This window comes from Nanorana parkeri, unplaced genomic scaffold (assembly GCF_000935625.1).
Source record: "Nanorana parkeri isolate BGI_ZX_2015 unplaced genomic scaffold, ASM93562v1 scaffold87, whole genome shotgun sequence".
Classification (NCBI taxonomy): Eukaryota; Metazoa; Chordata; class Amphibia; order Anura; family Dicroglossidae; genus Nanorana; species Nanorana parkeri.
Window position 1 is genome coordinate 2,292,159 of NW_017306355.1, and position 27,351 is coordinate 2,319,509.

General features: G+C 43.6%; 2 protein-coding genes across 4 annotated transcripts in view; one reads left to right on the top strand and one right to left on the bottom strand.

Annotated features, from left to right (window-relative positions):
* Nucleotides 1-5,392, bottom strand: part of CFAP43 (cilia and flagella associated protein 43) — a 75,039-nt gene extending 69,647 nt beyond the window's left edge. The window contains exons 1-2 of the mRNA XM_018552402.1: nt 5,350-5,392; nt 1,095-1,348 (exon numbers count right to left, since the gene is read on the bottom strand). Coding sequence (XP_018407904.1) covers nt 1,095-1,348; nt 5,350-5,381 — 286 coding nt within the window. The 5' untranslated portion in view covers nt 5,382-5,392. The remainder of the gene's footprint in view (nt 1-1,094; nt 1,349-5,349) is intronic.
* Nucleotides 5,393-5,638: 246 nt separating this feature from the next.
* KIAA1191 (KIAA1191 ortholog) overlaps nt 5,639-27,351 on the top strand; it is a 24,391-nt gene continuing 2,678 nt past the window's right edge. The window contains exons 1-8 of one of the 3 annotated variants that reach the window (XM_018552412.1): nt 5,639-5,810; nt 12,531-12,739; nt 12,849-12,932; nt 14,687-14,877; nt 17,190-17,307; nt 22,347-22,471; nt 24,782-24,885; nt 26,054-26,172. In XM_018552412.1, coding sequence (XP_018407914.1) covers nt 12,905-12,932; nt 14,687-14,877; nt 17,190-17,307; nt 22,347-22,471; nt 24,782-24,885; nt 26,054-26,172 — 685 coding nt within the window. In that variant the 5' untranslated portion in view covers nt 5,639-5,810; nt 12,531-12,739; nt 12,849-12,904. Of the gene's footprint in view, nt 5,813-12,530; nt 12,740-12,848; nt 12,933-14,686; nt 14,878-15,924; nt 16,143-17,189; nt 17,308-22,346; nt 22,472-24,781; nt 24,886-26,053; nt 26,173-27,351 lie in introns of those variants that run through there. The other 2 variants (XM_018552414.1, XM_018552413.1) reach the window with 2 other exon arrangements.

A 27,351-nucleotide genomic window follows, 5' to 3' on the forward strand; every position in this document is an offset into this window, starting at 1 on the left:
TATATAAATATATATGTATATATATTTTTTTTATATTCCTTGCATGTGGGTATTCTTTGCAAAGTGGATTTTTACCTCATTCACTAAGCTAAGAGAATGTTTCCCTGCACGGTGAAAGGTCCTTGCAAAGTAAACAGTCTATCTGCCTTTGGTAAATCAACCGCAGTATGCGTGTAGCAGCGAGTATGGGGTAATTTTTATGTTACCACACGTTTGTTCTAGGTCCGTGACCAGTGGCGGACTGACAATTCGGGCACGCGACCAGGAGGGGGCCCGTCACCAACCCCTGTTCCCTTTCGCCGTTTTACAGGCTGCACGCAGCATGTTTCCTGCCTGGGCCCACCAGACCATGCCGCTGCCGCTTTAACACAACAGAGCCTGATAGCATGTCAATGGCGGCTGGGCAGAGCCTGTCTTGAGCTGCTTTTCGATTGGCTACTGCTCCATCGTTCGGCCCTTGGATTGTCTGGCGCGCTGTATGATTAGGTCCCTCGATCTGCCCTGTACCCACAAGGCTGGAATGGTGCTGTATCAGATCGGTGCTGGGATGGAAGGTGTGTGTTTACCTGGGGGGAAGATGGAGATCACCAGCACTCATTTATTTCCGTGTTCCGTGTTCAGTGTAAGGAGAAGGGGGGAGACTGCTCCTTGTACAGGGAACAATAAACAAACTTAGATAAGCCTGGTGTTCTATCAAAAGTTCCAACTCCTCGAGTTCTCCAACCATCTGACTTCCCGTTTAGTTAGAACTAAGAGGTTTGGCCACCTGCAGAATTTCCCTTTACAAATTGTATAGAGCAATAAAGTATTAAAATTAACTAGGCTCACAGTAATCCAGCACCTTATTAATCTCAGTTGCCCTACTCAATATGGCTGCCGCTTTCGGCCATATTGAGTGGGGCACTAAGATTAATCAAGTGCTGGATTAGTCTGACCCTAACTCATTTTAATACTTTATTGCTGTGTACTATGTGTATATGGAAATGCCGCAGGTGGCCCACGTGCAGTACTGCCTTCTCGGCCAAACCTCTTAGTTCTAACTAAACCGGAAGTCTTTCCGGTTTAGTTAGACTTTTTATCAGCTTTCAACATACCTTTCAGTTCTGCTCTGTTGACAAGTCCTGGGAAAGTATATACATAAATGCTTGGTTGAAGTTTCTGGTCAGCAAATGCTACGACTTCACTCTGCATATTAACAGCAAACGCTCCAATACTCCCTGTTGGACATTGCAGCAAAGTCTGTCTTCTTGTTTCTATGTCGGTAAAAATAATAAAGTTTCCACATGGATGGCACACTGTATTACGATTAACAAAGGTGACATGTTTTTGATTGATCCCTTGCACCCATCTGTAATAGAAATATTATAGTAAAAGTCAGTCTGGTCCTACCGAACATTTTCCCAGCAGTAATCAATAGTTTCTAAATAAAGTAAGAACAGATGTAAGTGGCTTGGCCAGATGAAGCAAGGAGATTCAACAGTAGTAAAATGACAACTATAAAGCTTTCTATACACTGATTATTTTTTCTTGTGTAGCTCTGTGGAGGCCGGGCCGTTCCTATAATGAGGCAGCCTGAGTCTGAGTCGGGCGGGGAGAAGTGTAAGGGCCGTACACATCTCACCTCCCAATTCTTAGCAACCTGGGACGCTGTGGCCGGCATCCCACTCAGCTCCTGGCAACCAGAGTCATCACTGACTGCCAGATGATGCAGAGGCCCACCTCCCTTATAGTGTGCACCACTCCCTGGCCTGCTCAGGTGGCAAAAAGTCTAGGAACCCCCCTGTGTGGGGCTTTTGTATTCTGACAGGGATCCCGCTGTCATTATACTTGAACATCGACTGCAGCTGATTGGCTGCAGTCGATTGGCTGCAAACGGAGGGGTGCTAACTGGGCCACACAGGTCGAATTTTGCCCAAGTCAGCAGCACTCAGCCGAAATTCGCCAAGTGTATGGCCAGTTTAGGAGGTCTGTGACTGTACAGTATTACTGGGAGAGTTGCTTAATAATAATCCCATCCATGGGAATCAAAGAAAATAATATAATATCCTGCATTAAGGTGGCATAATTGAGACTACTATGGATGAGCAAATTTGAGAGTTTTCATTTGCCCAAACTTTGGTTGAAAATTGTAATGTTGTTGCATAATTGTAACATTTTGGAGAAATGCATTCGAGTCAATGGGCAAGGCGAAATAAAGCTGTCCCTACACCTATAGATTTTCTATAGATTTTTGGCTGTCAAAATACCTGAACAATCTGATTGGATGCAGGCATTGTTCAGGTATTTTGAGAGCCAGTGGGGGCCGACTAGCAAGATACTGAAGTAAGTTTGGCCAGTGGGAGATTTCTCCATCCACACAGTTTAGTGTAGATGGAGAAATCTCTTATATTGGTTTTTAAGGGAGCAAAGAATTTTAAACGGCTCCTGAGGAAGCCCTTTTCTACTACCATGGACCCAACCTGAAAAAAGTAATTTCAGGGAGGTGCCCTTCTCATTTCAGGGAGGTGCCCTCTGCCCCCCCCCCCCCCCCTAACCTCCCCCCCCCAGGAATGATGTCAGATAGCAAAGAAGCTACTGCTTCCCGTGCTATCTGCTGGGGGGGGGGTTGTGTGTGTTGGCAGCTGCTGCAGTCAGGAAAAAAAAATGAATTAAGTAATTAAGAATAAGAATTGGGTCAATTAAATAAAAATAATGACCAAACAGAGAAACAAAATTACAAATACTAAAAACACTAACAGAGCTATTTACAAATAAGTGAAGAGTTTGGAGAAGGCAGGAGAAGTGAACAATCTAGGACAACATAGCTCAGCTACCCTGACCCTAACCCTGTAAATGAATAAACTACATATATCAAATACACCCAAAGACGTGTATCCAAACCTATGTTATTAACCTCACGGTATACTGAGACGCCGCAGTATACTGCGAGCTGCTGCTCGCGGTATACTAAGACGCAGCAGCTGAAGCGGATCCCGACAATTATGTCTGGATCCGCCCAGTTGCATTACTGACAGCTGGCTCTGCCTATCTAGAGGCAGAGCCAGTTGTACCCGCCCCCTCCCCGTCCGTTCTGCCCGTCAGCGCTGGCGGATCGGGGAGGGGGGAATCAAGCCCCTCCCCTGTCCCGGCAGAGAGCCGTGACAGGATCGAGAAGTGAGCGAACGCCAGTATGTGTTCCCTCACCTCCCGATCTACTGAGCCGACCTGTGACAGTCTCATTGTCACAGGTCGGCTAGAACTATGAGGTGAGTGAAAAGCACTCACCTCATAGTTCTCCTTTAAGCAGTTCAGTAAGCAAAACTGCAGTGAAAACGTTATTGGCAGTGAAATCTATCATTTTGCAGAGTTGACTCTGCTTATACCTACCCAAATGCAATATTCAAGAGAAGTCGCATATGATCTATTACTTGCTGCTAGGGAATTATCTGCATATGTTTTGTATTCGTGGTATAGCACACTGGGGGTAGTGATGTAGCAGTCAGCGGGTGCAATGTCTTGCTGCAGAGGGTCATACAGTAGAGCTAGCCACTGGCGGAATTTCATATGGACGTTCACAGGAAAACTCTCGTCAGAACAACAGATAATGCCATCAGAGGCCTGATAAATGATGTTGGAGATTTCATTTGATTTTAATATTCCATTTTGCAATGAATTGAGTTTCCTGAATGAAAACCACATTCACTGATTTTAGATTAGTGTTCATTCATGAAAAATGTTCTATTCTGCTCTTTTTCGATTTTTTTTCTTTTCATGATTGCATTTGCAAAGGAACATCAATTTGATCCCCAACAATTATTAGAAAATCGAACAAACATTCAGGAAACATTTTTTTAACAAATTCCTGGCCAGTTTAGGTCAGACCAACAGAAATCCTAGAAGCCATTGCACATAAACAAAGAACAAAGTCCTGCGCAATGTGCTATAGTAAGGTATTGGATTTGGATAATGTAGGGTTAAATCTAGACATACTATACCAAAGACGTTTTAAGGAATAAAGTAGAACTATATTTAGTAACAATGAATGTCACCCCTCTAAGGGCCTGTTGGGCCACACCCCTCTAAGGGACACACTATCCAGTGTGTTCAGGGCATGGTTCCGTGCCATGAACACACTGGATCGCATAAACAAAGGCTCCCTGCGTACTGGTGTGGGAGGGCCATGCATGTCAATGACACCGCAGATACGCCTCCCGCCCACAGTGAGATCACCCGCATCGCAACGTGTGGTACAGCAACGCCCTGTGTTCTAGTGCGGTGTGATTACATAAAATCATGCATGCTGTAATTTTTGCGATCGCACCACAGCGGATCGTTTGAAATACTGTAAATATTATACATTCGGTGGCTCCTGTTGGTTCTTAAGATTTCAAACCAGATCACAAGATTACATCAGGTCTTTATATTTATAAATGACTCTACATTTATTTTTGTATATGCAATGACTTTAACAGTTCATGTACTTTTAGTTGAAGTTGTATTTAAAGAACAATTCCAGGTAAACATTTTCTTAATCTTTGCAGTGGGGCTGCCCCTACTCTGCAAGGGTTAAGTGCGGATTTATACGCACAAGACGATTGGCTGAAGATGAAATGTTTCATCTGGGCACGCTGCACTCGCAAGCTGAGTGAAATTGACATGACGCACCACCACTCTGCTCTGCTTCACGTGCAGCGTGTCACAGCCTTTAGTCCCCATTCACACCATCGCGTTCCAGAGACCTGTGTTGTCACCACTGATTTCAATGGGTGCCGCACAAGCGACAAATGCAGAAAAAATAGCTCATGTAGCAAAATCTACTTCATGCGTCCTCAATTTATTTCCCACGCGCTTGAATGTGCAGAAAAAAGCATGTTTGCTCGTCCACGTTTGGGGGGGCCCTTAACAAGCAATGGCACCGCAAGTGCATTCCGATTTTTTACATGTTACATGAACATGGGTGAAAGCGCGCAATTTCTCCCGAGTTTTGCACGCATTTACGAAAGGTGTGATAGGGGACTCAAGGTTTGATTACAAATTTAGCACAATATAATACAACTATTATTATTATTATTTAGGGCTGCAACAACTAATCGACATAATCGATTATAATCGATTATTGGAAAAGTTGTCAACTTTTTCAATAATCGATTAATCGGCTTCCGATCAGTTGGCCCTGTTCACAGCTCCACACGCTGTGCGCCGCACCTCCTCCCCACCTCACACTTGCCGCTGCCAGACCCGCTCGCATCCACCAGAAGAGGGACTGCTCGGAGTTCTGGAATTATGTGTAAAATAGCAGACATTGGCAGGAAAACTGTTTTTCAGTCAAATACATATTTCCATAGGAGCTCTGCGATCATTATGATTTACCTGACTTCTAGAGGGCAGCTGGAGGGGTCCATGATGTCCCTGGAGTACCAGCTACAGCACCACTAAAGAACATACACTAAGTTGCTAGGAAACAATAAACATCGCACCCTATTGGATAAGGTGACGTGCGAGGGATTGGTCCCCCAGAGTACACGTGTGGATGGCTAGACGTAATCTGCGCACGGGCAAACTCTCTTACCCACAACAAAGATGGCGGATGTTGGATCACTAAACACAATCGGTACTGTAAGGTCACCCACATGTCATATGGTCCTTCAAGCCCCGCCTGAAAGGTGGCGCAGGCGCGGTGCGGTTTATTTCCGGTCGCCATTCTGAAGTTGATAATGGCTTCTCTTCCCGGCCTGGGTATTAGCAGTCTTTGTGTGAATCGTATGTTACGGGAGATGCGAGCTATAGGCGGATTGTAGTGTACGAGCTGTAGAGCACCGGGAGGACACCAGGTGAGAGCCGACGCTGGGGTATGTTGTGGAGGAGGGGTAGCGCCCCTCTGCTTCAGGGGGGACTGTGTTTTTTTTTTGGGGTGGGGTGTCTCTGTTACCGGCCATCAGTGTAGATGCACTCCGGTGTGCGGTGCTGTTGCCGCTGTAGCCTTCCCCGTGAAGCATCCACAGTGATGTCTTCATCAGTATCACATCATCTCTTCCTGACCTGTGTACCTGAGCATCATTGTTGTTGTGTGTCAGTGTCCCAGCATGTGGGCCAGTACTCAGTGCTTTCTAGTGCATTAGTCTTGCTGTACAGACCATTTGGAGCTGACCATACACTATGCAATCTGATTGTAGAATCCCCTTTACATTCATCATCAACCATGTAGTACAAGGGTATGTATGATGTGATACCTACCATATGGATTGCTAAGGTTTGTGTTCATATGACCTAGTTTTAGTAAATCTAAGGCTACATTCACACTAGCTGTGATTAGATGAGTTTATATTCATTTTTAAAATGGTGTTCTAATAAAGTATGTCACCAGCACCCCATGGTTCAATCTTCAAGCAGTGATCATTGTATTGATGCACATACATCTTGTCAATTTTCCACGTTTCGGGGCCACTCAGGGTCCCTTCATCAGGCATGGAATAAAATGGTATTCTAAATGCATGTATATGTGTCTAATGATTTCCAATGAATCCATTCACACCTTGTGTTTTAGATGCTTTTAGCTGCATTTAAGAAAAATAGAAGTCAGGTGCGCCCAGGAATAGATTTGAACTTCTAAATGCACCAAAATGCATTTAGATGCATTTATTTGCTCTAATCTCATTGGCTACTTCAAAGGACAGATGCATCTAAATGCATGTGTGTCATGTTTGTAAACACAGCACCTAATCTGACAGATCTTTGCATAAAACCGCAAGTGGACAGCGTGAATGAAGCCTAAAGGAGAATGTGCAATCCATCTGTTTAGTGTGTGTGACCAGGTGGGCATTTTATTATATAAGAGACGAGCACAGGCTGTTTTGATTTTGTCTAGTTGGTTTGTTATGCTGGCGGGACCACCTACGGCTCATATTTTTAGAGCTGCAACTAACAATCGTCTTCATAATTGATTATTTCTTTGATCGGAAAGTCACAGCTGTTTGTAGAGTCACAGCGGCTGACAGAAGTTTCTCCTCCCCGCTGGGCACCGGCTGCAGCGGTCTGGGTCTCCCCCGATCCCTGCTGCCTCTGCTGCTACAGACAGGGATCGAAGGGGACACAGACTGCAGCAGGCTCCCAGTGGGGAGGAGCATGGTGGGAGCAGAGCTGATGCGGTGGGGGGGTTGGCGCTCTCCTCACCACTGGACAATGACTGTAGGAGTCTGGAAGCAGAATCGATAATGAGAATCGTTGATATCGATTAGTTGTTGCAGCTCTACAAATTTTGTCAGTTTTTTTTTTTCCCCTGAAATTTGAACTGTATATGGCTAACTAGGGATGCACCGATGCCGAGTATTTGGGTGAGTACTCGTACTCACCCAAATGCTCCGATACCTAGCAATGGCTAACTATAGGCTCCGTTCACTCGGCGTTGCATGAATGCAACGTTTTAAAAACATATGACACGCTTGTGGTGCCGTTACTTGTTAATGGCACCCCAAATGTGTCCACGGAACATGCCTTTTGTACCTGCGTGTTCAAGCGTGTCAAGCACAATCTCAATACCAATTAGTAAACTAAGCGTGAGATTGTAGTCCATCGCAGGAGTGAGCTTGGAGTGGTGGCTACTTTACAACACACACAGGGACCATGGGGAACAAAAGTAGCCACCGCCCAGAAGGAAGGACAGTGTCAGCACATTTGTGTGTGAAAAGCATGGAAGGGTTTAAAAGTTAGGACGTTCCATGTTGTCTTAGGCCCCATTCACACACGAATCGTCCCGCACGTACAGCTCCGTGCTGTGTGCGGGGCCGTACTCCAGCAGCTCCCGTGAAGGACAGGTGCTGCGTGTGATTAGTACGCAGCCCCCATCCTCTATGGGGCAAAGTGACCGTACGCTCACCTCAACTGCAGGCCTGTAGGGGTGTGGGTTTTCTGGCCGGGACGTTTACAGGATCCATTCCGGTGGTGTATGAACACGCTCACACGCACCCCTCCAGACGTGCAGGGCGGGCCAGCGTAGTGGAACGTACGGCCGCGTTGCCCCATAGAGAAGGACGAGGGCTGCGTACTAATCACACGCAGCACCTGTCCTTCTCGGCAGCTACTTGGTACGGCTCCGCACGGAGCTGTACGTGCAGGCTGGTTCATGTGTGAATGGGGCCTTAATGTCTTTAAAGCCCACGTTTTCCATGATGACATGGAACATCCTAACATCGGGAACTGCCTAATGAAGAACTCCGGTTCCTGCAGTGCTTCCTCCAGCCTCCTCTGCTGCAGCAACGGTATGTCCCTCTGCGTCCTCATGTCCTATACACTGTGTATAGAACACGATGACTTACGAGACCTTAAACCGCTACAGAGGGGGAGCAGAACCTATCTAAAGGTGGCCATACACTTTACAACCATTGTACAACTTTTTTTTTTTTGTCCCGACATCTCACCCTTGTTCAATTTTCATTTAAATAGCCCATTATGCACAGACCAATGTAGTTCACGTCGCGATTATTGTTCATCAGCCAAATTTCGTCGATCGACAGAACAGATTTTTTGTTTGCACATGTGCAGTTTTCTAGTCCGCCTGAAAGACAATTTTCGGCCAGTTATACAGTAATTGTGGTTGTGCACGTTCCATCAATTTAGAGCTGCAGCTAACGATTATTTTCAAAATCGATTAGTTAGCCGATTATTACGTTCATTGGACGATGGCAAGTTGTATGGGCACCTTAAGAGTCAGCTGACTCCGAGAATTGGGTATAATTTTTTATTACCTTAGGCAAAAAACAGCAGTTAACCCTGACTAGCCCCACTGCAAGGGTTAATAAAATGTGCCCAGAGTTCTTCTTTAACCACTTTGGCTGTAGTCTACGTATCAGATCGCATTAGTGTACATTGTATCGCAAACTGAGCTGCTTTTAGTACGCCGCAGTCATGTGAAGACCATCACAAACACATCTGCGAACCAGTTTAAGTCCCAGAAACGCTAATCAGTTATAGCTAATCTATATTATAGATCAGTGGTTCTCAACCTTTCTAGGGCTGGGACCCCTTGGTAACATTTGCCAAGTTGTGGTGACCCCCTTCCCACGGTAAAATTTAGGGATGACGCGGCTGCTGCAGCGACATCAGTCAGCGCTGGCGGATAGGAGGGGGGAATCCAGCCCCTCCCCTGTCACGGCAGAGAGCTGTGACAGGATCGAGAGGTGAGCGAACCCGGTATTTTTTCGCTCACCTCCCGATCTACTGAGCCGTCCTGTGACAGTGTCATTGTCACAGGTCGGCTAGAACTATGAGGTGAGTGGAAAGCACTCACCTCATAGTTCTCCTTTTTAATAGCTGGAGACTCCCGGGCGCCCTCTGGCAAATCGTAATTCGACCCCCGACAGGGTCGTGACCCACAGGTTGAGAACCGCTGTTATAGATTCTTCTCCATTGTAGCTAAATAAATATGTTATTGTGAAAACTAATTTTAATTTTAAAAAATACACATGCTCTTATGGTTTTCTTTTTTTTTTTTTTTTTAAGTGAAATCTGGCGTTTTCCAGTCTGAAGTTCCTTTTTCTATTCTTTCTTGTAGGGACTCTGGCACTTGTTTTGACTGGAATGCTTTCTTTCAGCATAAGGACACTGAAAAGAGAGCAGCCCTGTCCTGGCTCTTGGCAGCGTATTATGCAATGCTTTCACAACCCATCCTTGCTGAATTTGCAGCATCACTCATAATATGGCCGATACTGGTGACTGGCAAGCCCAACACTTTTGTTTATAGTTATTCCAGTGTGTCAGCATTGACAATTAGTTATTTGAATAGTGTATGCTGAAGTAAACCCTGAGACGTTACACAGTTCATCCAATTTACTATGGTTTGTTTTTCTTGATCAGATAGTCCACTGACAACAATAATGCAGCCTTGCTGATGTCACACGCACCCCCCCACCTCCCCCCACTTGGCCTTATTCAGATAATTGCATGTAGAAACACATACATTCAAGACATACACTCCTTACCATCTTGTATTGTCTTCCTTATATTGTAAAGCGCTGTGCAAACTGTTGGCGCTATATAAATCCTGTATTATAATACTAATACACTGACTCCTATGAGAGTGCGCTTCAATGCTTAGACTGCACAATTTATGAAAGCAATACACAGAATTTGAGAACAGTACTATTGTGTGTCTATGTTGTGTATGCATTTTATTCAATGGACTACAATACTAAAGTAACAGTATATGAATGGGATTTTACTTTGGAATTTGACATGTGCAGTGTGGCAGTCTGCAGATCCAGGTAGTGTAGGTTGACCGTAATCTAAAAATCTTAGAGCCCAACTCTGTGCAAAAGACAAAAACTATCCTTGGAGTGGACATTACCTTGCACAGGTTAAATACTCGTTGGGTTGAGGTGGTTCAGGAAGGGGAGATATTACTTGTCTTACCCCCCAGCAGGCTCAGTCGCTTTTCTCTTCTGCTGGATGCTATGGGTGGTCTCTTGGTGCCATCAGCTATTACCTCAGCTTTGTATGTGGAGAAGGTGAGTGTGCAACCGCAGCCAGGAGCGCCTTAGGCTTGCCATACACATTAATATTTTTCTCGTTCAACCCGCGGGCTGAACGAAAAAAAACTGACGCGGTTCCTCCATGAACACAAACAGCATGTTGATCGAGGAATGCTGATGTTTGCATTGTATTCTGACAGGTGCCACCAGCACCTGTCACAATACCGAATCAGAACCGGCAGCTCTTTGACTGCTGGCTGTGATCACTCAAAAATTTTCCAGCCGACAGCCCCACACACTGTATTTAATTTTGGCTGGTACATTAAAAACCGGCTGAATTTCGTCCAGTGTATGGGCACCTTTTAGAAGAGATTTCACAGTAGCAGGTGCACAGATGAAGGGGGCCTGTCTGGGCAAGGTGTAAGGAAGGTATTACTCCTTATCCCTGTACCTCTAGACTAAAGCTGGCCATACACTGGTTGAATTTACCTTCCCCCCCATTTGACAAAAGTTGTTTTTTTTTCAATTGACTTTTGCTGAAGCAGCATGATCTGAAAAATTTAGTCCACGCAGTGACTGCAGCCAATCGGCTGCAATCTTCGGATATTCTGACAGCAGCGCAGCCACTACTGTCGGAATACAGTAAACTGGAGGGATCCCCCCCAAGAACACTCTTAGCTTGGAAAGGCAAATTGAGAGCTTTCACACGGTTAACTTAAAAAAACTCTGTATGCCCAGCTTTAAAGTCAATTTCCAGGAAAACAACAATCATTTCCTTGCAGTGGGGCTCCCCCCACACCATAAGGGTTCACTGCTTGTTTTTGTTTAGGGGACCTGTGTAAAGCAGTGTTCATTACCTGATCTCTGCTCTCCCTGGCTCCAAGACCGGCTCCCGCAGCCTCTTCCCCTCTCGGCTGCAGCGGTCACAGGCCCATTGACATGTCTAATGTAGGCCCCATAACCCTCCATTATATACTGAGTGGCCAGATTATTATGACCACCTGACGTTTGTAGGCAAATTAGCTATAATTAGCTATAATTTTGCGCTGAAGTTGCTAGAGGACCAGACCATTATAAATAGGGAAGCAGGTTGTTTACCACGATAGTAGAAGTGATTTTTTTCTGAAGATATGGGTAAACAATGCGATGTAACAGCCTTTGAACGTGGGATAATTGTTGGCGCTCGGAGCCATGGAGCGAGTATCAGCAAAACAGCAGAATTTGTTAAATATTCAAGAGAAGCTGTTGTTATAGTGTTTAAAGACTGGACTGTCAGCCGAAAATCTGGGTCTGAACGTGAGAATTGTGGCCGTCAGCGACTAGTCAATGTTAGGGCAGAACGGAGAGTGGCAAGACTGGTACAAGACAACAGAAGGGCAACAGTGCAGTGTCAGATTCCTCGCATCACCTTTCAACATCTCGTGGAGTCACGAGGCGGCCCAACGAAGTCATCTCGTGGAGTCATCTTGTGGCCCAACAAAGTACTGATGGAGTGGTCATAATAATATGGCCACTCAGTGTATATTAGGATGCTGAGGACAGTCCACAAGCCAGAGTAGAGCTTTGACCACCTGGTGAGCAAGGTATCTGAACTGCTTCACACAGGTCCCCCTAGACAAAAAAAAGCAGTTAACCCTTGCCGTTTGTGAGTCCCACTGCAAAGGGTTTTTTCTTTGTCTTGTGCCCAGAGTTCAGCCTTAAAGAAGCTAGTAGGCATCAGCAATTTAGTAGGCGTTGCAGTTTCCTGTCCCAATGCCTGTGCAACCCTTTTTTGTTATCTTAGTGGAAACCTGTAGTGTTCAAAATAGTACGGCTGCCAAGTGCTGATCTCCTTGTGAAAACGCTGCTTGCCTTGCTGTTTCTTGTGTCATTTGTGTTTTGAGTCAAGTAGCATGCAGAAAATGAAGTCTGTGTTCTTGATCTGAATACTTGTATCATGTGAGGCTTTCTATAATGTTTACATGCAAAATACAAACATTCATTCCTGGAATGCAGTTCTAGTATGTTTCCAACAAATTCAACTGTTGTATTTTTGTGTGTGTTTTGTAGGTGTTTCATTACTTTTGATTTTCTCTGCTTTATCTTCAGGTACTCTGCATGGACCACCTCAGAGCTCTTTTCAGGGTTTCCATTTTTCTTGCACTATGTTCTATTGTGGTCCCTCCTCTCATCACTCATAATCCCTGGATCACCGTGGACTGGTAAGATGATGAACAACGTGACAGCAGACAAGTGGTTGGCTTTATAAATGCTCATATATGGCTCATTGACTCAGTAAAAGCCCAAACAGTGAAACGGTCAGTATGTCCCTGTGGCTACAGTTGTATGGGATTGATCGGCTATATTTTTTCTGTTTTTATGGATCCTAGTGTGCTGGAGTGATAAACAGATGTTTGTTTTCACCAGGTAACGGCGAATATTTTCTGGACTGTCATAGAAAAAGGCAGCATCCCTGTCCAATAATGGCATCAAGACAACCTGATGTACCTGGTAAATGAACTCTTCTTCAGGTTCTCCTCAATGAAAGGAGATTCCAGTCTAGCATGTGAAGGCCATGGCCAGTTATTCAGTCAAACTATCTAGCCCTTTTTGATATAACCGTTTTAGCAACGTTTTACCTATTAAAAAGTATACCTTTTAAGTTCTTTGTACTTTTAAATATACTCTCCGATAAAATGAATCTGTTACTTGACTACGGTACCTCTGATGCACAGTTCTGTGAGTGTCTTCAGTAGTAATATTTGGCTGTCCCAAACGGTAGTTTATAAACCCTTTTGGAGGTTTATTTGGAACATTTGCCATTTGTTAAAAGCTCAATTTACTAAATATTGCCATGTGTACAATTGTATAGTAAGAGCAGTGCAGTTTCTGCACGCTTTTATAAGACCTGTATATTTGAAGCATATTTTAGTACTAGCGGGGGGCCGGACAAATCCCAGGAGCCAGGTAGCCAGTGCTCCTTAAAATTGTCCAGCCCTGGATTATTACATATGCAGATAAACAGTCTATAGATAAATATAAACAACAATCTACATCTAGTGCTGTCATACAAGACATGTCCCTCCTTCTTTTTCTTATGACTGGGATAGTTATTATTACCATTTAGTGACTTATTAGTAATTGAAGGTGGCTCTGTATTAAGGTGCCCATACACTGCTCGATTCTCGTACGAGAATCGAGCAGTGTGAACGAAGATGTGCGACCGTTTCTGCTGTACAGTCGCACGTCTTTTGTCTAAGGAGCACACTAGAAAACCAGCCGGAAATCGTATGATTTTCGGCTGGTTTGAACGGTGTTCGGGAGACAAATGCCGAAAGGGCTGGTGTGCGCACACTGCCCGTTCAGCATTGCGGTCATCGGAAGCCTGCCCCTCAGGGGGGCGGGCTTGCGATGATCGAGAGTACGATCTGCCTGTCCGAGATGGGCAGATCGTATGTTTTTTTAAAAAGTACTTTACAACCATCGCAAGACTAAGGTCTTGCGGTGGTTGTAAAGTGTATGGCCACCTTTACTAAAGCTGGCCACACACTGCTTGCAGAGTCCTACTTAGCCAAAATGTGAGCTGTGATTGGCCTTCTTGGCACTAAGGGCCTGTTCACACCATATGCAGTTGTGATGCAGTCCGCTTATTTCAACTGCGCAGTTAAAATACATCACAATGCTTTCCTGTGCCTAATTCACACCATTGCAGTCAGTTCAACTGCAGTTTGAACTGCTGCTTCGACCAGCAGCAGTCCGAATAGAATTGCCTGGCAGGCAAGATTTCCCCATCCATGTATTTTAGCTTCTAATGTCTTTTCTCCTCTAGCCTACAGGGCTGAATGAGAAAAAAAACTACAGGTGTAAGGCCAGCTTAGTGACTAGGGAAGTACTTTCTGCTATGGGTAGCTGTACAGCAGCATTATTTTCTGGAGCGGTAATGTTGCCTGTTAGGTACATTGGAAGTCTCCATGTGTTGTACGGTGTAGCTTATGACTTTGATAACACAGACCACATGGGGAGATCCCAATGGTGGAGGAATGTGCTTGGGCCCCATACAGATTTGGGGGTGGTGCCAGTGCACCACTATCTTTGACTGTAGTATTGCCACTTATGTTTTGCACGATTGGTAGGAAGACTAGGGCCATGTTTTTTAGGTAATTTTCCACCTTTAAGAATGTTATCACTGATGTTTGCTATTTAGTGTACTAAAGAATATTTCTGAAGTTGAATTGTATAGTAAGTAGTTGGCTCTTTGTCCTTAGCCATTGAGCACGGCTCGAGTGGGCTTCTAGGAAAAATGTCCCTGCCTATCGGGATGCACCGTCGTGCTTTCAGTTATGACGATGCTCTGGAGGATACGGCACCAATGACGCCACCCCCGTCGGACATGTGTACTAACAGCCTGTGGAGAAAACCTGTAATCCCAGAACGTAAATACCAGAAGCTGTCTAAGGTATGCTGTGTAGAGCCAGCTTTGTAGTGACTTCTGTAATGATAGCTCCATAAGTAAACTTTTTGTATTCCCAAATCTGATATTTTGGTTGAAGATGTACAGTTCTGGTTATATTGGGAACGTGTACAGTTTAGGGAGAATAGAAAGGGCTGGTGTGCGCACACTGCCCGTTCAGCATTGCGGTCATCGGAAGCCTGCCCCTCAGGGGGGCGGGCTTGCGATGATCGAGAGTACGATCTGCCTGTCCGAGATGGGCAGATCGTATGTTTTTTTAAAAAGTACTTTACAACCATCGCAAGACTAAGGTCTTGCGGTGGTTGTAAAGTGTATGGCCACCTTTACTAAAGCTGGCCACACACTGCTTGCAGAGTCCTACTTAGCCAAAATGTGAGCTGTGATTGGCCTTCTTGGCACTAAGGGCCTGTTCACACCATATGCAGTTGTGATGCAGTCCGCTTATTTCAACTGCGCAGTTAAAATACATCACAATGCTTTCCTGTGCCTAATTCACACCATTGCAGTCAGTTCAACTGCAGTTTGAACTGCTGCTTCGACCAGCAGCAGTCCGAATAGAATTGCCTGGCAGGCAAGATTTCCCCATCCATGTATTTTAGCTTCTAATGTCTTTTCTCCTCTAGCCTACAGGGCTGAATGAGAAAAAAAACTACAGGTGTAAGGCCAGCTTAGTGACTAGGGAAGTACTTTCTGCTATGGGTAGCTGTACAGCAGCATTATTTTCTGGAGCGGTAATGTTGCCTGTTAGGTACATTGGAAGTCTCCATGTGTTGTACGGTGTAGCTTATGACTTTGATAACACAGACCACATGGGGAGATCCCAATGGTGGAGGAATGTGCTTGGGCCCCATACAGATTTGGGGGTGGTGCCAGTGCACCACTATCTTTGACTGTAGTATTGCCACTTATGTTTTGCACGATTGGTAGGAAGACTAGGGCCATGTTTTTTAGGTAATTTTCCACCTTTAAGAATGTTATCACTGATGTTTGCTATTTAGTGTACTAAAGAATATTTCTGAAGTTGAATTGTATAGTAAGTAGTTGGCTCTTTGTCCTTAGCCATTGAGCACGGCTCGAGTGGGCTTCTAGGAAAAATGTCCCTGCCTATCGGGATGCACCGTCGTGCTTTCAGTTATGACGATGCTCTGGAGGATACGGCACCAATGACGCCACCCCCGTCGGACATGTGTACTAACAGCCTGTGGAGAAAACCTGTAATCCCAGAACGTAAATACCAGAAGCTGTCTAAGGTATGCTGTGTAGAGCCAGCTTTGTAGTGACTTCTGTAATGATAGCTCCATAAGTAAACTTTTTGTATTCCCAAATCTGATATTTTGGTTGAAGATGTACAGTTCTGGTTATATTGGGAACGTGTACAGTTTAGGGAGAATTTGTGCCACTCCCTTTTTACTTTTTCCACCAAAACATTAAAATACTAAGAGTCGCAATGCTAAAGTAATGATCATTTAAAAGAAAATACTGGTGCAAGAGTGGCAGTCCCTACATGATGGCGGCAGTTGGAGGGCGGAACTTTGAACTTGGCTTCAGAGGACTTGTTACTGATGTCTGTACCATATACAAGAAAACTGTAATTGGTTCAAATCACCCACCTCTAATCAAGGCTTCAAGTGACGCTTAACTCAGGAGTTAAATCTTAAAAATACATTCAATTACCTTTTTTTTAAGGAGCAAGCTTGGATTGGTGGCTACTTTACAACACTCGGGAACCTTGGGGAATAAAAAGTAGTCACTCTCACTCTCTCTCTCTCTCTCTCTCTCTCTCTCTCTCTCAAGCCCCCCCAGGACTTAGACGCAGTTTGGGGGTGGGAAGGTGTAATGACCTAAAGACCTTTTACAGTGAAACTGGTTTGAAATAAATGTTTTCAGCATCCTCATGATGTCTAAAAGAGATTAAAAAAAGAGGGAGAACAGATCAGTGTTTGTGCGGGTAGTGGACTTGCCTACACAAACTATGACACAATATTGGGTGGTTTCCAGTGGGTCTTTATACCTCCTAGGACAAACATGGCAAAATCTCCTTGCTGTAGTAATATCAGTGTTGCCCTTTCAGCTAGAGGGAGACTTCTGGGCTTGCTTGGCTTTGTAGTAGCATGAGAGCAGAGGTCTACAGTGAGGAGATCTTTGCGCAGTGGTAGTTAAACGTTGCCATCAACTATATATTCTCTTGTAGTGAAGATGAAGCCTTACAGTTAACATGTCATTTCTTTTATTTTTCCCCTTCCCTTCATAACGTCATTACCACTCTCTCTTCCTGTGCATTCCTCTGTCCTGAGCAGGTTGAGGAAGGGGATAACAGTATGCCCCCACCTGCTCTACCCCATTCCTCTACTGTTGAAAAGGCACCTGTGGTGAAGGCTAAAGCAACTTCTGTCATCATGAACTCTCTTTTAACAAGTAAGGATGTCTCATGTTTCCTCATATGGACAATAGTAATGTTTGAGTTGATCTTTTTAAAGACCAATGGCATTGGCAAGATCTAGTTCAGGGGTACTCCAAAAGTTGTGGAACCATGAGGTATTGTAAGACTGACAGTTGTAGTTTCACCACAGCTGGAGAGCCAAGGTTTCCTATAGGGATGTATTGATGCCATTTTTTCTCCAGACTAAGTACTGATACTTTTCTTCAAGTACTTGGCGATACAATTTTGCCATTTTCTTTTTTTTTTTTTTTTTTTTTTTACATTTTTTCTAGAACAATACAGACTAATGATTTTAGGATAGTGGAGGAGCGCCAGCTCCTGGTTGCAGCTTCAACCGCTGCAACCCTGGTTGTTCCGCCATGGACTCCAAGCTGTAGAGGGCCAACAAATCTTACCAATACGTTACATAGCAATGCAGAATACCACCAGCTATAGAGGACTACAAATCCCAGCAATACATTATACAGCAATGCAGAATAATACCACCAGCAATACATCATACAGCAACGCTGAATAATATATTGCTACATACTCCAACTGCTCTGCTCCAGGGTGCGGGGCAGCAAGTGAAGTAAACGGGCGCTGCGTGGTTCCCAAGCAGGCTGCTGCGAGGTCCCCAGCAAGTGCGGAACCTAAGGCAGCGCCGGTATTGGTTTTTAGTATCGGGGCATTTTCACAATTACTCGGGAAAATGCCCAGTATCGGGAACAATATTGGTATCTGTGCATCCCTAGTTTCCTGCCACTGGTCCTGTTTAAATAAGCTGTTCTATAGCGGTGGTGGTGTTGCTTACAGTGGGTCTTTCTCCTCACTGTTGCACTTCTGTGATCAGTACAAATGTATATATGTAAAATAAATGTAAGTAAGTGTATGTGTGTGTACATACACAGACTAGGGCTGCAACAACTAATCGACATAATCGATTATAATCGATTATATATACCATTTTTTTTTTTCTTTCAATCTTTTTCCCTTTTGACATATGGTCTGTGTTTTACTTTTGTAATGCATTTCAGTGGCTTGCAGATGTTTGCCTTTTTATTCTGATAACGTTATCTGGGATGCGCTGAGTAGACAAATTGACTCAGCTACTGCTACTTTAAAGGGCCAGAATAGCTGCTGCTTTTATGGAGTTTACTTGTTTAACCTCATATATATATATATGTATGTATGTATGTATGTATGTATGTATGTATGTATGATTACACACACGGAGTTGCTGGGTCTAAATTCCATAGGTTGCATGGGCGGGTTTCTATAACAGTGGCTATAATAACATTCCGTCAATCTATGAAAGCTTCAGAAGCTGGCAGAGCAGGAGATATTGGAAAGGAAGGTGAAATATATTGAATTATATAATATATAATTTCCAACATACATGCAGGCCCGGATTCCCCACAAGGCCACCGAGGCCCGGCCTCGGGGTGGCAGGGCGCAGAGGGGCGGCAGCGGTGTCCTTGTGGGGCAGTTGCCCACTCTACATTTAGTCCTGCTTGTACAAAATGTAGAGTGAGGCAGCTGATTTTTCGTTTACATGTGAACTCGGAAATTTATTTAAAAAAAATATGAAATAAATAAGGTAATTAAAAAGTAAAAAAATGAGAAAATAATTATTAAAAAAATAAGAAAATAATTATAAAAAAAGTAAAGGACAAGATAAATAAAAAGTAAAAAAAATAAAGTGATAAAGTAAACTCAGTGCAGTGAGTTGTGCTGTGTTTTTGATGCGTTCCGGGTCGTTTTTGGTTTTAAAAAAAATAAAAAAAAATTAGTTTTAGCATTGGCTTTCAGTGCGCTCCAGGCATTTGCATGTGTTTTTGATGTGTTTGCATGTGTTCCAGAGCAGGTAAAATAGGGCTTGCTGCAGTTTTTTTACATGCTCTGGAACTGCACGCTGCGATGTGAACTAGAGCAAAAAATACCATTGGAGTACATTGAATGCAGTTTTGATCCGGTCTGCACCTGCTCCGCGCTTGGTGTGAACAAGGCCTAAATTCGCCCCTGCATACATGCTGCAATAACACGGGCAACACCTGGGAGCTTCCATGTAGTAATGGGCTGCATATGCGTTACCTTTTTTAGGCTATCTCCGCTTTTTATGTGCTTTAGTTTGTGGAATATAGCTAAAGTAGAACACATAGGAGGCGCTCGGTAACTAGCTAGGATTGATTTTTGAGAACAGCTTTCGAAGCGGATAACGGCTGTTGCTGACAGTTGCCCCGAGATCCAGTGACAAAAGCTGCAGTATGTCCAGATACTGTGGGGGGAATTGATCATAACTGGAGCAGATTTGCACTGCAACCAATCAGCTTCTCTGTCATGTTCAAATCTTACCTGAGCAAACTGAAGGGAAATGCTGATTGTTGGCCATGAGATTCTGTCTGCTCCAGTTCTGATCAATGCCCCCCTGTATGTCACTGCTATTGTGTCATACATATCTGGATAGTCGGCTGAGCTTTTATCAAAGTATCCTTTTGATACGTAATGTGTTTCTGAACCCTAAACAAAAATGTAAACGTTTGCAGATTACCAGTCCCTAAAACAAATGCAGTGACCTTCTTTTTTTTTTTCCCCCCAACTGGTAATCCTTCTAAATAACCCACTTCATATCTTAGGGTGGATCCTCTCACTCCTCCACTGTATCAATAGAGAGGGTCAGGGTTGTCACCTTGTCTGAACTTTAAACACGTTTGGCTTTGTCCGTCTCCGTAAAGGTCCCCACACACCTTACGATAATCGCGGGAAATCCCGCAATCGTACGATTATCGTAAGGTGTGTGGAAGCCGTGCGACCTCTACTACTGTAAGGTCGCACGACTTTAAACTTACGGACATGTTCGAAAACCCGCCGAGCATCGTACGATGTTCGGCGGGTTTGTGGCATGTCCGTACGATAACAGCCGTAAGGGCCGTTGTGCGCAAGCGCACACTGCCTGTTCGGCATTGCTTTCTAGATACACAGTGCAAGTGCTTAGAAACTAAAGTTTTGAAAGCAAGTTTTTTTGTGTTTTGGCATCCAGCAATTCTCATCCTAGGTGTTGGGATTCCAAAGCTTTTTAGCACGATAGTTGGCTGAGCCACACACATTATATGCAACTGTTTGTGATTTGAATTGGGCTGTATTTTTTTCTCGGAAGATTTTACAGATGAACTTGTGCTGTAGAAGGCTGTGAGAATTTTGCAATGACTCATGGAATTTGTAGTTGCACCACAGCTGAAGGGCCGGAGGTTTGCTACCCCTGCTCTAAGGCCTGGTTCACACCTAGGCGGCACAGTTTTTGCACGTTAATAGCATGCGGTTATTTGCGCATTGTGCACATTTTGTATGCGCGTTTTGATTGGCAACTCATAAAACATTGTGGGCAGTTGAATGCGTGCAAAACCGCTCACGGAAATGTGCAACATGCTTCTGTCGCACATTTTTGGGAATTTCCAATGGTCTATGGGGCAAAAAAAGCGCTTTTATCTGCCCAAAGAAGCTTCTGTACCTGTTTGGGCGTTTGGCGTTTTTCTGCTCAGGTGTGAACCAGGGCCATTGAAAATCATGGGCTTTCTTGTATTGGGCATTTTAAAAGCGCTTTTCCAACTGCTCAAAAACGCCTAGGTGTGAACCAAGGCTAAAGGCAACAGAGACTTCAAGAAAAATGCTGTGTAGGAGAAGGCTACAGATCACATGTTTTTATTTATCTGTGATGCTGTGTGAGATTTTCACGAAGTGAAAGGAAGTCTCTCAAATGGAGCCCCAAATCGCAGTAAAAAAGCTGACAGGAATTCTAGTTCTTTCCCACTCTTCAACTAGATCTAAAATGTGAAGTGTTTTCCTTGACGCACATGTTTAGCATAAGATGAATCTATACTTGTTAAAGTAACAACAAACTCAGGAGATAACCTTAAAAATGCATTCAAGTACCCTAAGATACAAAATGTATCTTATTTGTGTATCATTCAGCTGTAGATCCTCAAATCATCTCTGAATTGGTGCTGACACTGTCCTTCCTTCTGGAGGGTGACTACAACACACACAGGGACCATGGGGAACAAATGTAGAGTAGTTACCGCTCCAAGCTCACTCCTGTGATGGACTAAAATCTCACTACAAATGAGTAAACTAAACATGAGAGTGTAGTCCATCACAGGAGGGAGCTTGGAGTGGTGACTACTTTTACAACACACAGGGAAAATGAGGAACAAAGTAGTCACCCTCCAGAAGGAAGGACAGTGTCGGCATGAATTCAGAGATGATTTGAGGATCTACAGTCGAGTGATACACAAATAAGATAAAAAAATGTAAGTTCTGGTACAAGGAATGTATTTTTAAAATGAGTTTTTTGTGTGACTTTAAACACTTCTTCTTTTGTAGGTGTGACCATTTAAAACTTCCCATTAGCATTTTTTTTTCCCTTGAAGGTGACTACATAAAATAATCCCAATGCACAAAGCAGCCCTGTCTCCTATTGTCTGTGGGGTCCTAGTGTCTCCAGCAAATGTGTGATGGAAAGGCTCCAGCTCTTTCTATTGTCAGAGACAAATTTTCCTGGTGCTGTACATTATAATAAAATGCATGCACAATCATACACTACCTATGGTTTGCTTGGTTAATGAACCCAGAGACTTATGTATGTAGTCATTTGGGTGGTGATTCTCAGGTCTGTAGATGTTATGATACAGCACCAGACAATTTTGACCTGATATCCTAGAATGTGGGTGACTGCCCACCGATGTCTGTGGTCGGCTCTACACCTGTGCTGGTTAGTTTACATCACCACTAAAAAAAAGGTCATGGTGAAATGAATGAGAGAAGTCTATCTGCATAAGGATTTGATGTGCAAAAGCAAGTGTTTTGACTGACCAGACGCACTTGGATTGGGTTGGAAAGGTTAATTTCCATTGTGTCTACTGTGCCTGTATTGTGTTATTTGCAATGACTGGAATGAGTATGGAGGAGTAAGGCTCCACTCAGTCTATGGCTGTGGCACCCGCTTGAAAGCTGTGTGTGCAAATGTCTTCCATTTCAGAACATACACAAGAGAGCATTCAGCGCTTCGAGCAGCGGGCTGGTCTCAGGGATGCTGGCTATACTCCACACAAGGGCCTTACTACTGAAGAGTCCAAATACCATCGGGTGGCGGAGGCCCTGCATGTAAGATTTGTGCTTTGCCCTCTGTCCCTTGTATTTCCTTCCATGCTCCTGCTTGGACTGTGCATCTTGCCCTATTGTATTTACTTATAGTGGTGCTGTGACGTAAATGTAGGCTATGCTTTGCTTGCTGTTATCCTTCCATCATCTCTACAAATGTATTCTGCATTTCCTTGTACTGTACTTGCATGAATGTGTGGGGTCTACAGGAAAGTATTGGAAACAGTATATTTGTATCTTTTATTGTATACCTATTAGTACTTTATACAGCCTTTACTGTCTTTTTTATCATTTGGACTAATGGCCATGTATTGTATGGGGATACTGATCTTTGGATACATTATTATAATTCTACAGGATTTATATAGCGCCAACAGTTTGCGCAGCGCTTTACAATATAAGGAAGACATCACAATGCAAGACAAGATGGTGAGGAGGGCCCTGCCTCTGAGGGCTTACAATCTATATGCATTTGGGCATATAGCTGAGTCTTAAGAGACAAACCTAATGTATATTGCCCCTTTCGGAAAGGCTCTTTTCACCTTTGTGCATGAACATAGGCTGTCATGCATACTTTACTTAAGCACATGCTACATTTTAGCAGACCTGAACTTAATGTAGAGGTGATGTTTAGCTACTTAATGTTTGTGGATGACAGCCTGCTGTCACTATAGAGTTCAGTGTGGGGCCATTGTACATACATTGAAGGGAATTTTATCAAAACTGGAGCAGACAAAAGTTGGAGCAGCTGTGCATAACAACCAATCCGCTTCTCTTTCAAATCCTGGCTGAACAAACTGAATAGAGAAGTTGATTGGTTGCCATAGGCAACTACTCAAGATTTTTGTCTGCTCCAGTTTTGATAAATTCCCCCCATTGTACCCTTAAAGATCCAGCTGCTAGCCTAAGTACATGAGATGTAAGGTATATGTGCTGGAAATAAGGTCATCATATAATATTTGGGGCTCCAAGACTGGTGACATGGACTGGGTCCATTCAATGTCTGGCTTCGTTTTACCAGAAAATCAACGTTAACAGGTGACCTCCAAATATTGTTTAGTGTAAAAGTGCACAAATCAGAGAAGGTTGGTGCCATTATTAGCCTGGATATAGGATGGTACGAATATACAAACATTTGCCAGTTTCTTATACTCCCTTTGGAACTGTTTACTGGAATCCTAATATAGTTACCTGGTTGCTCTGTGGCTTATAGCAATTAATATAACATTATGTCCTGTTCTTAAAAGAAAGAACATGTTGTTTTATTCTGTTTTGTAACTGATACTGGATTACAGTATGACTGTAGGAACGAACCAAGCAGGGTTAGGCGTTAGCCATGTAAATTGTTTGTAAGTGGTACTTGTAGACTATGTTTACTTCATTGCTTAGATCCACGGGCTAGTCTAGTTCGTTCTTCATTGTTTTGTGAATTGTGGTTCAGTCTACAATACTGCTGCTTTAAGGGATCAGAGGCTTTTCCTAGTAGTTTGGAAGAACATGCACCCAAATCTAGGATGATACAGACTCCAAATAAGATGCAGTTGTTCTAAACCTTTACCAATAACATGTCAGCATGGTGCAGAGCCTCTTTTCCTTAGGCTGAAGGTGCATTCCTTCACCCTTACAAAAAGGACTTTCATCATCTTGAAATGATAGTTGTGTGGTTACATTTAAATCTTCATAATTTGGGTGCCGGCAGATCGGAGTACATTTTATTTTTTTGCTGCACCATACACTGTACTGGTCTGTTAGCATGGGAAGGTCTAATGAATGCGCCATGATTTCAGATTTTTTTTTCTTCTAGTGATCTGCAGGGGACACCAGTATTGCAGATTGTTCATTTGGATATAGTGTTGCTCCAAATCACTTTTTATATCTAGAAGAGTAGATATGGTGCGCAGTGGCAGTGTAATAAAATGCGGGACGTTTGTCCAGCTGTTTTTATAGATGCAGGGTTTTCATTGGCAGGTTTGAACAGGTGCTTAAAAAAAAAACTGCGTTAAACAGAAAAAAACCTCAAATTTGGACTAGCCAGATATTTAAAGCATTGTATAAAATGCTTGCTCCAGCTGGCAACACTTCTCTTCATGCCCTTCACATGTCTGCAGACTTCCATTTAATAGCCTAAACAGGTCTCAGGTTGCCTTTGTGCTATTTTTAAGAAGCTGTTTGTGTGCTTTCGGAGCACTGCCATACAGTAGTGATTTTAAAAGGTTAACAAGCTTCTAATTAAACATCATGGTTTTACCTGCTGGACTTATTGGACTGTCTGGATGTCACATGTAATTGGTAGATTCTCTTTCCCCCTGACAGAAGTTAAAGATGCAGACTGGGGATTCAAGCGAAGAGAGACAAAGTTCATCTGCTCAGTCCACACCTTGCAGCACTCCAAGCTCTTCACCAAAGCAAATGCGCAGGTAATGCAAACCTCTAACATGACAAATGAGTCTCATTCATCAAAGCCTAAAAATGAGAAAAGGCGCAGGTAGTAAATATGCTTTTGTTATGTAACCCATATGACCGCTCAAAGCAAGCTGGTTGCTGTGAACAGAACACCTCTGCTTCCATCAGGCAAGGTGAAATGTTGTTTAGAGCACTAACAAGTGTTCTGCTAGCAGTGATGTTTACATGTATAGTAGTAATGGTTTTTGAGATTGCTATGATGCCTTAAGGCCCCTTTTCCACATGGACGCCTTTAGTTCCTAACAGCTGGGGATCCATGCACAGATCTACTGCTGAGAGCAGTGTGGATCGGATGTCAACGTTGTGATGTCAATGTTCATCCAGATTTTTCCTTTTTTTTATCTTGTGGTAGAGGGAAAAAAACTGAAATTACTGGACCCATGTTAGGTCTATGAGCAGTTGGATGTAAACAGACCTCTGTTTAAATCAGATTACCCCAATCTGCCATGATCAGGTCTGCCAAAATGAAACTGTTCTGTTTGTTTTTTGGGACCTCAAAGACCTCGCCGGAATCAACTGTAAATGGACGTCCGTCCATTTTAGATCAGGTTGACCATAGACCAACAGTGGACTTCTGATCAGATTCGCCTGAAAAACTAACAAGCGGACCTGATCGGCATGCCCATGTGAAAGGCCTCTAAAGTGGACTGTTCAGTAAGTTTGGAACCCTGTGTAAATTCTTGTCATATCACAATATACAGCAACAGTATAATTTTCAGACTGCAATGCTGTAACATTTGTAGCAAGTCACAAGGTGAGCAGCAGTGGGCAGATCTGTGGCAGGCATTTTACACAACCAAGAAGTGCTCTTGACCCAGGATTTACATGCTTTATGTCATTTCTGAGCTGGGATCTTATTTCAGGAAGTAGTTTTCTGACCCTAGAGAATCCTGACCAAAGAAGTCCTGTTGGGGAGATCTGCGAGAGATGATAAACACCTGTAAGTCTTGCACATTGCTGAGCCATCATGCACTTGACCTAGAGATATCTGATGCTAGGGCTGCTTTAACAAGAAAGCTCTTAGCAGCTCCTTCAAGGAAGTATTAATGCTAACTGCTATTGTTGAAGTAACATGCTTTCACCATTCTTGTTCATGAAGTCTCTTGTCCTGTTTCTCCACAGATCATGGTTTAGTCAGGGTTCCACTACCTCCCTTCCAGCTGGTGAGCTTCAGAGCACTGACACGGATAAATGGGGCATGTTTACTTCTCGTGCAGTGCAAAAGTCAACCACAGATCCAGGTAAGAAGGAAATCCAGATAGCGCCCCCCCCCCATCACTTTCTGTTTACTTTAATGAGCATGCATTGTACTTCCCCTCAGACCATTATCCTCCCCTGACACATTTCATCCCATAGAGGTCCTCTTGAATTTAAATGATAATGCAGTTTTCATATGCCCAATGGTCTACCGGGCTCCAAAACTAAGCGGCGCAATTCTTGATTGCTTTGTCTGCTCTATGCCAGGGGTGGCCAAACTCTGGCCCTCCAGCTGTGTTGAAGCTTTAAATCCCATTATCCCATCATGCCTCTTTGGGAGCCATGCCTGTGGATGTCAGAGTTTTGCAATGCCTCATGGGACTTGTAGTTGCAGCTGGAGAGCTGAAGTTTGCCTACCCCTTGCTTTTTTTACCAATGTGGTAATTCTCTCACTCCTGCTGTTTCAGCTTTTGCTGTATGTGGCCCACCTTTTACGGAGAGTTGCCATTTGTATCTAGTGCATACTAGGATGCGGACTGCCTGCATGCCTTGCCCTGTGTAGATGGCATTTTCAGAAAAATTGCTGATTGGCTCTAAAATTGAAGAAAAATCTGTATCGGAATCTTCATATGTAGCAAATACTATGAAAAACATGGCTCCTCTTTTCTAATTGCTCTTGGAAATTGTGCCCTCTATGCCAAACTGAACTATAGGAAGAAAAATTCTGTACAGGGACACAGCTGGGGTTCAAAACCTGACCAATCTTCTCACCCTTACTCACTCCTATCTAGATTCAGGATTTAAGCACTTCAAGACCAGGTGTTTAGACCCCCTTCCTGGCCAGGCCATTTTTCAGTATTCAGCGCTGCGGTACTTTGACTGACGTTTATTCCGTCATGCAGCGCTGTACTGAAATGATTTTTTTATACCATTTTTTGGGGACAGATAGAGCTTTATTTTGGTGGTATTTAATCACAACTGGGGTTTTTATTTTTTACTATAATTAGGAAAAATTACAGAAAATTTGGGGAAAAAAAAGTTTTTTTAACATTATGTTAGGAAACATTTTATTATTACCCAGTTTTTTGGTAAAATATAAAAGATCGGGTCACGTCGGGTAAATAGACACCAAACATGTCAAGCTTTAAAATTGCGCGCACCCGCGAAATCGCAGAAAATTACCGTACCCAAAATTGGCCATGGGCGACGCTTTAAAAGCTTTT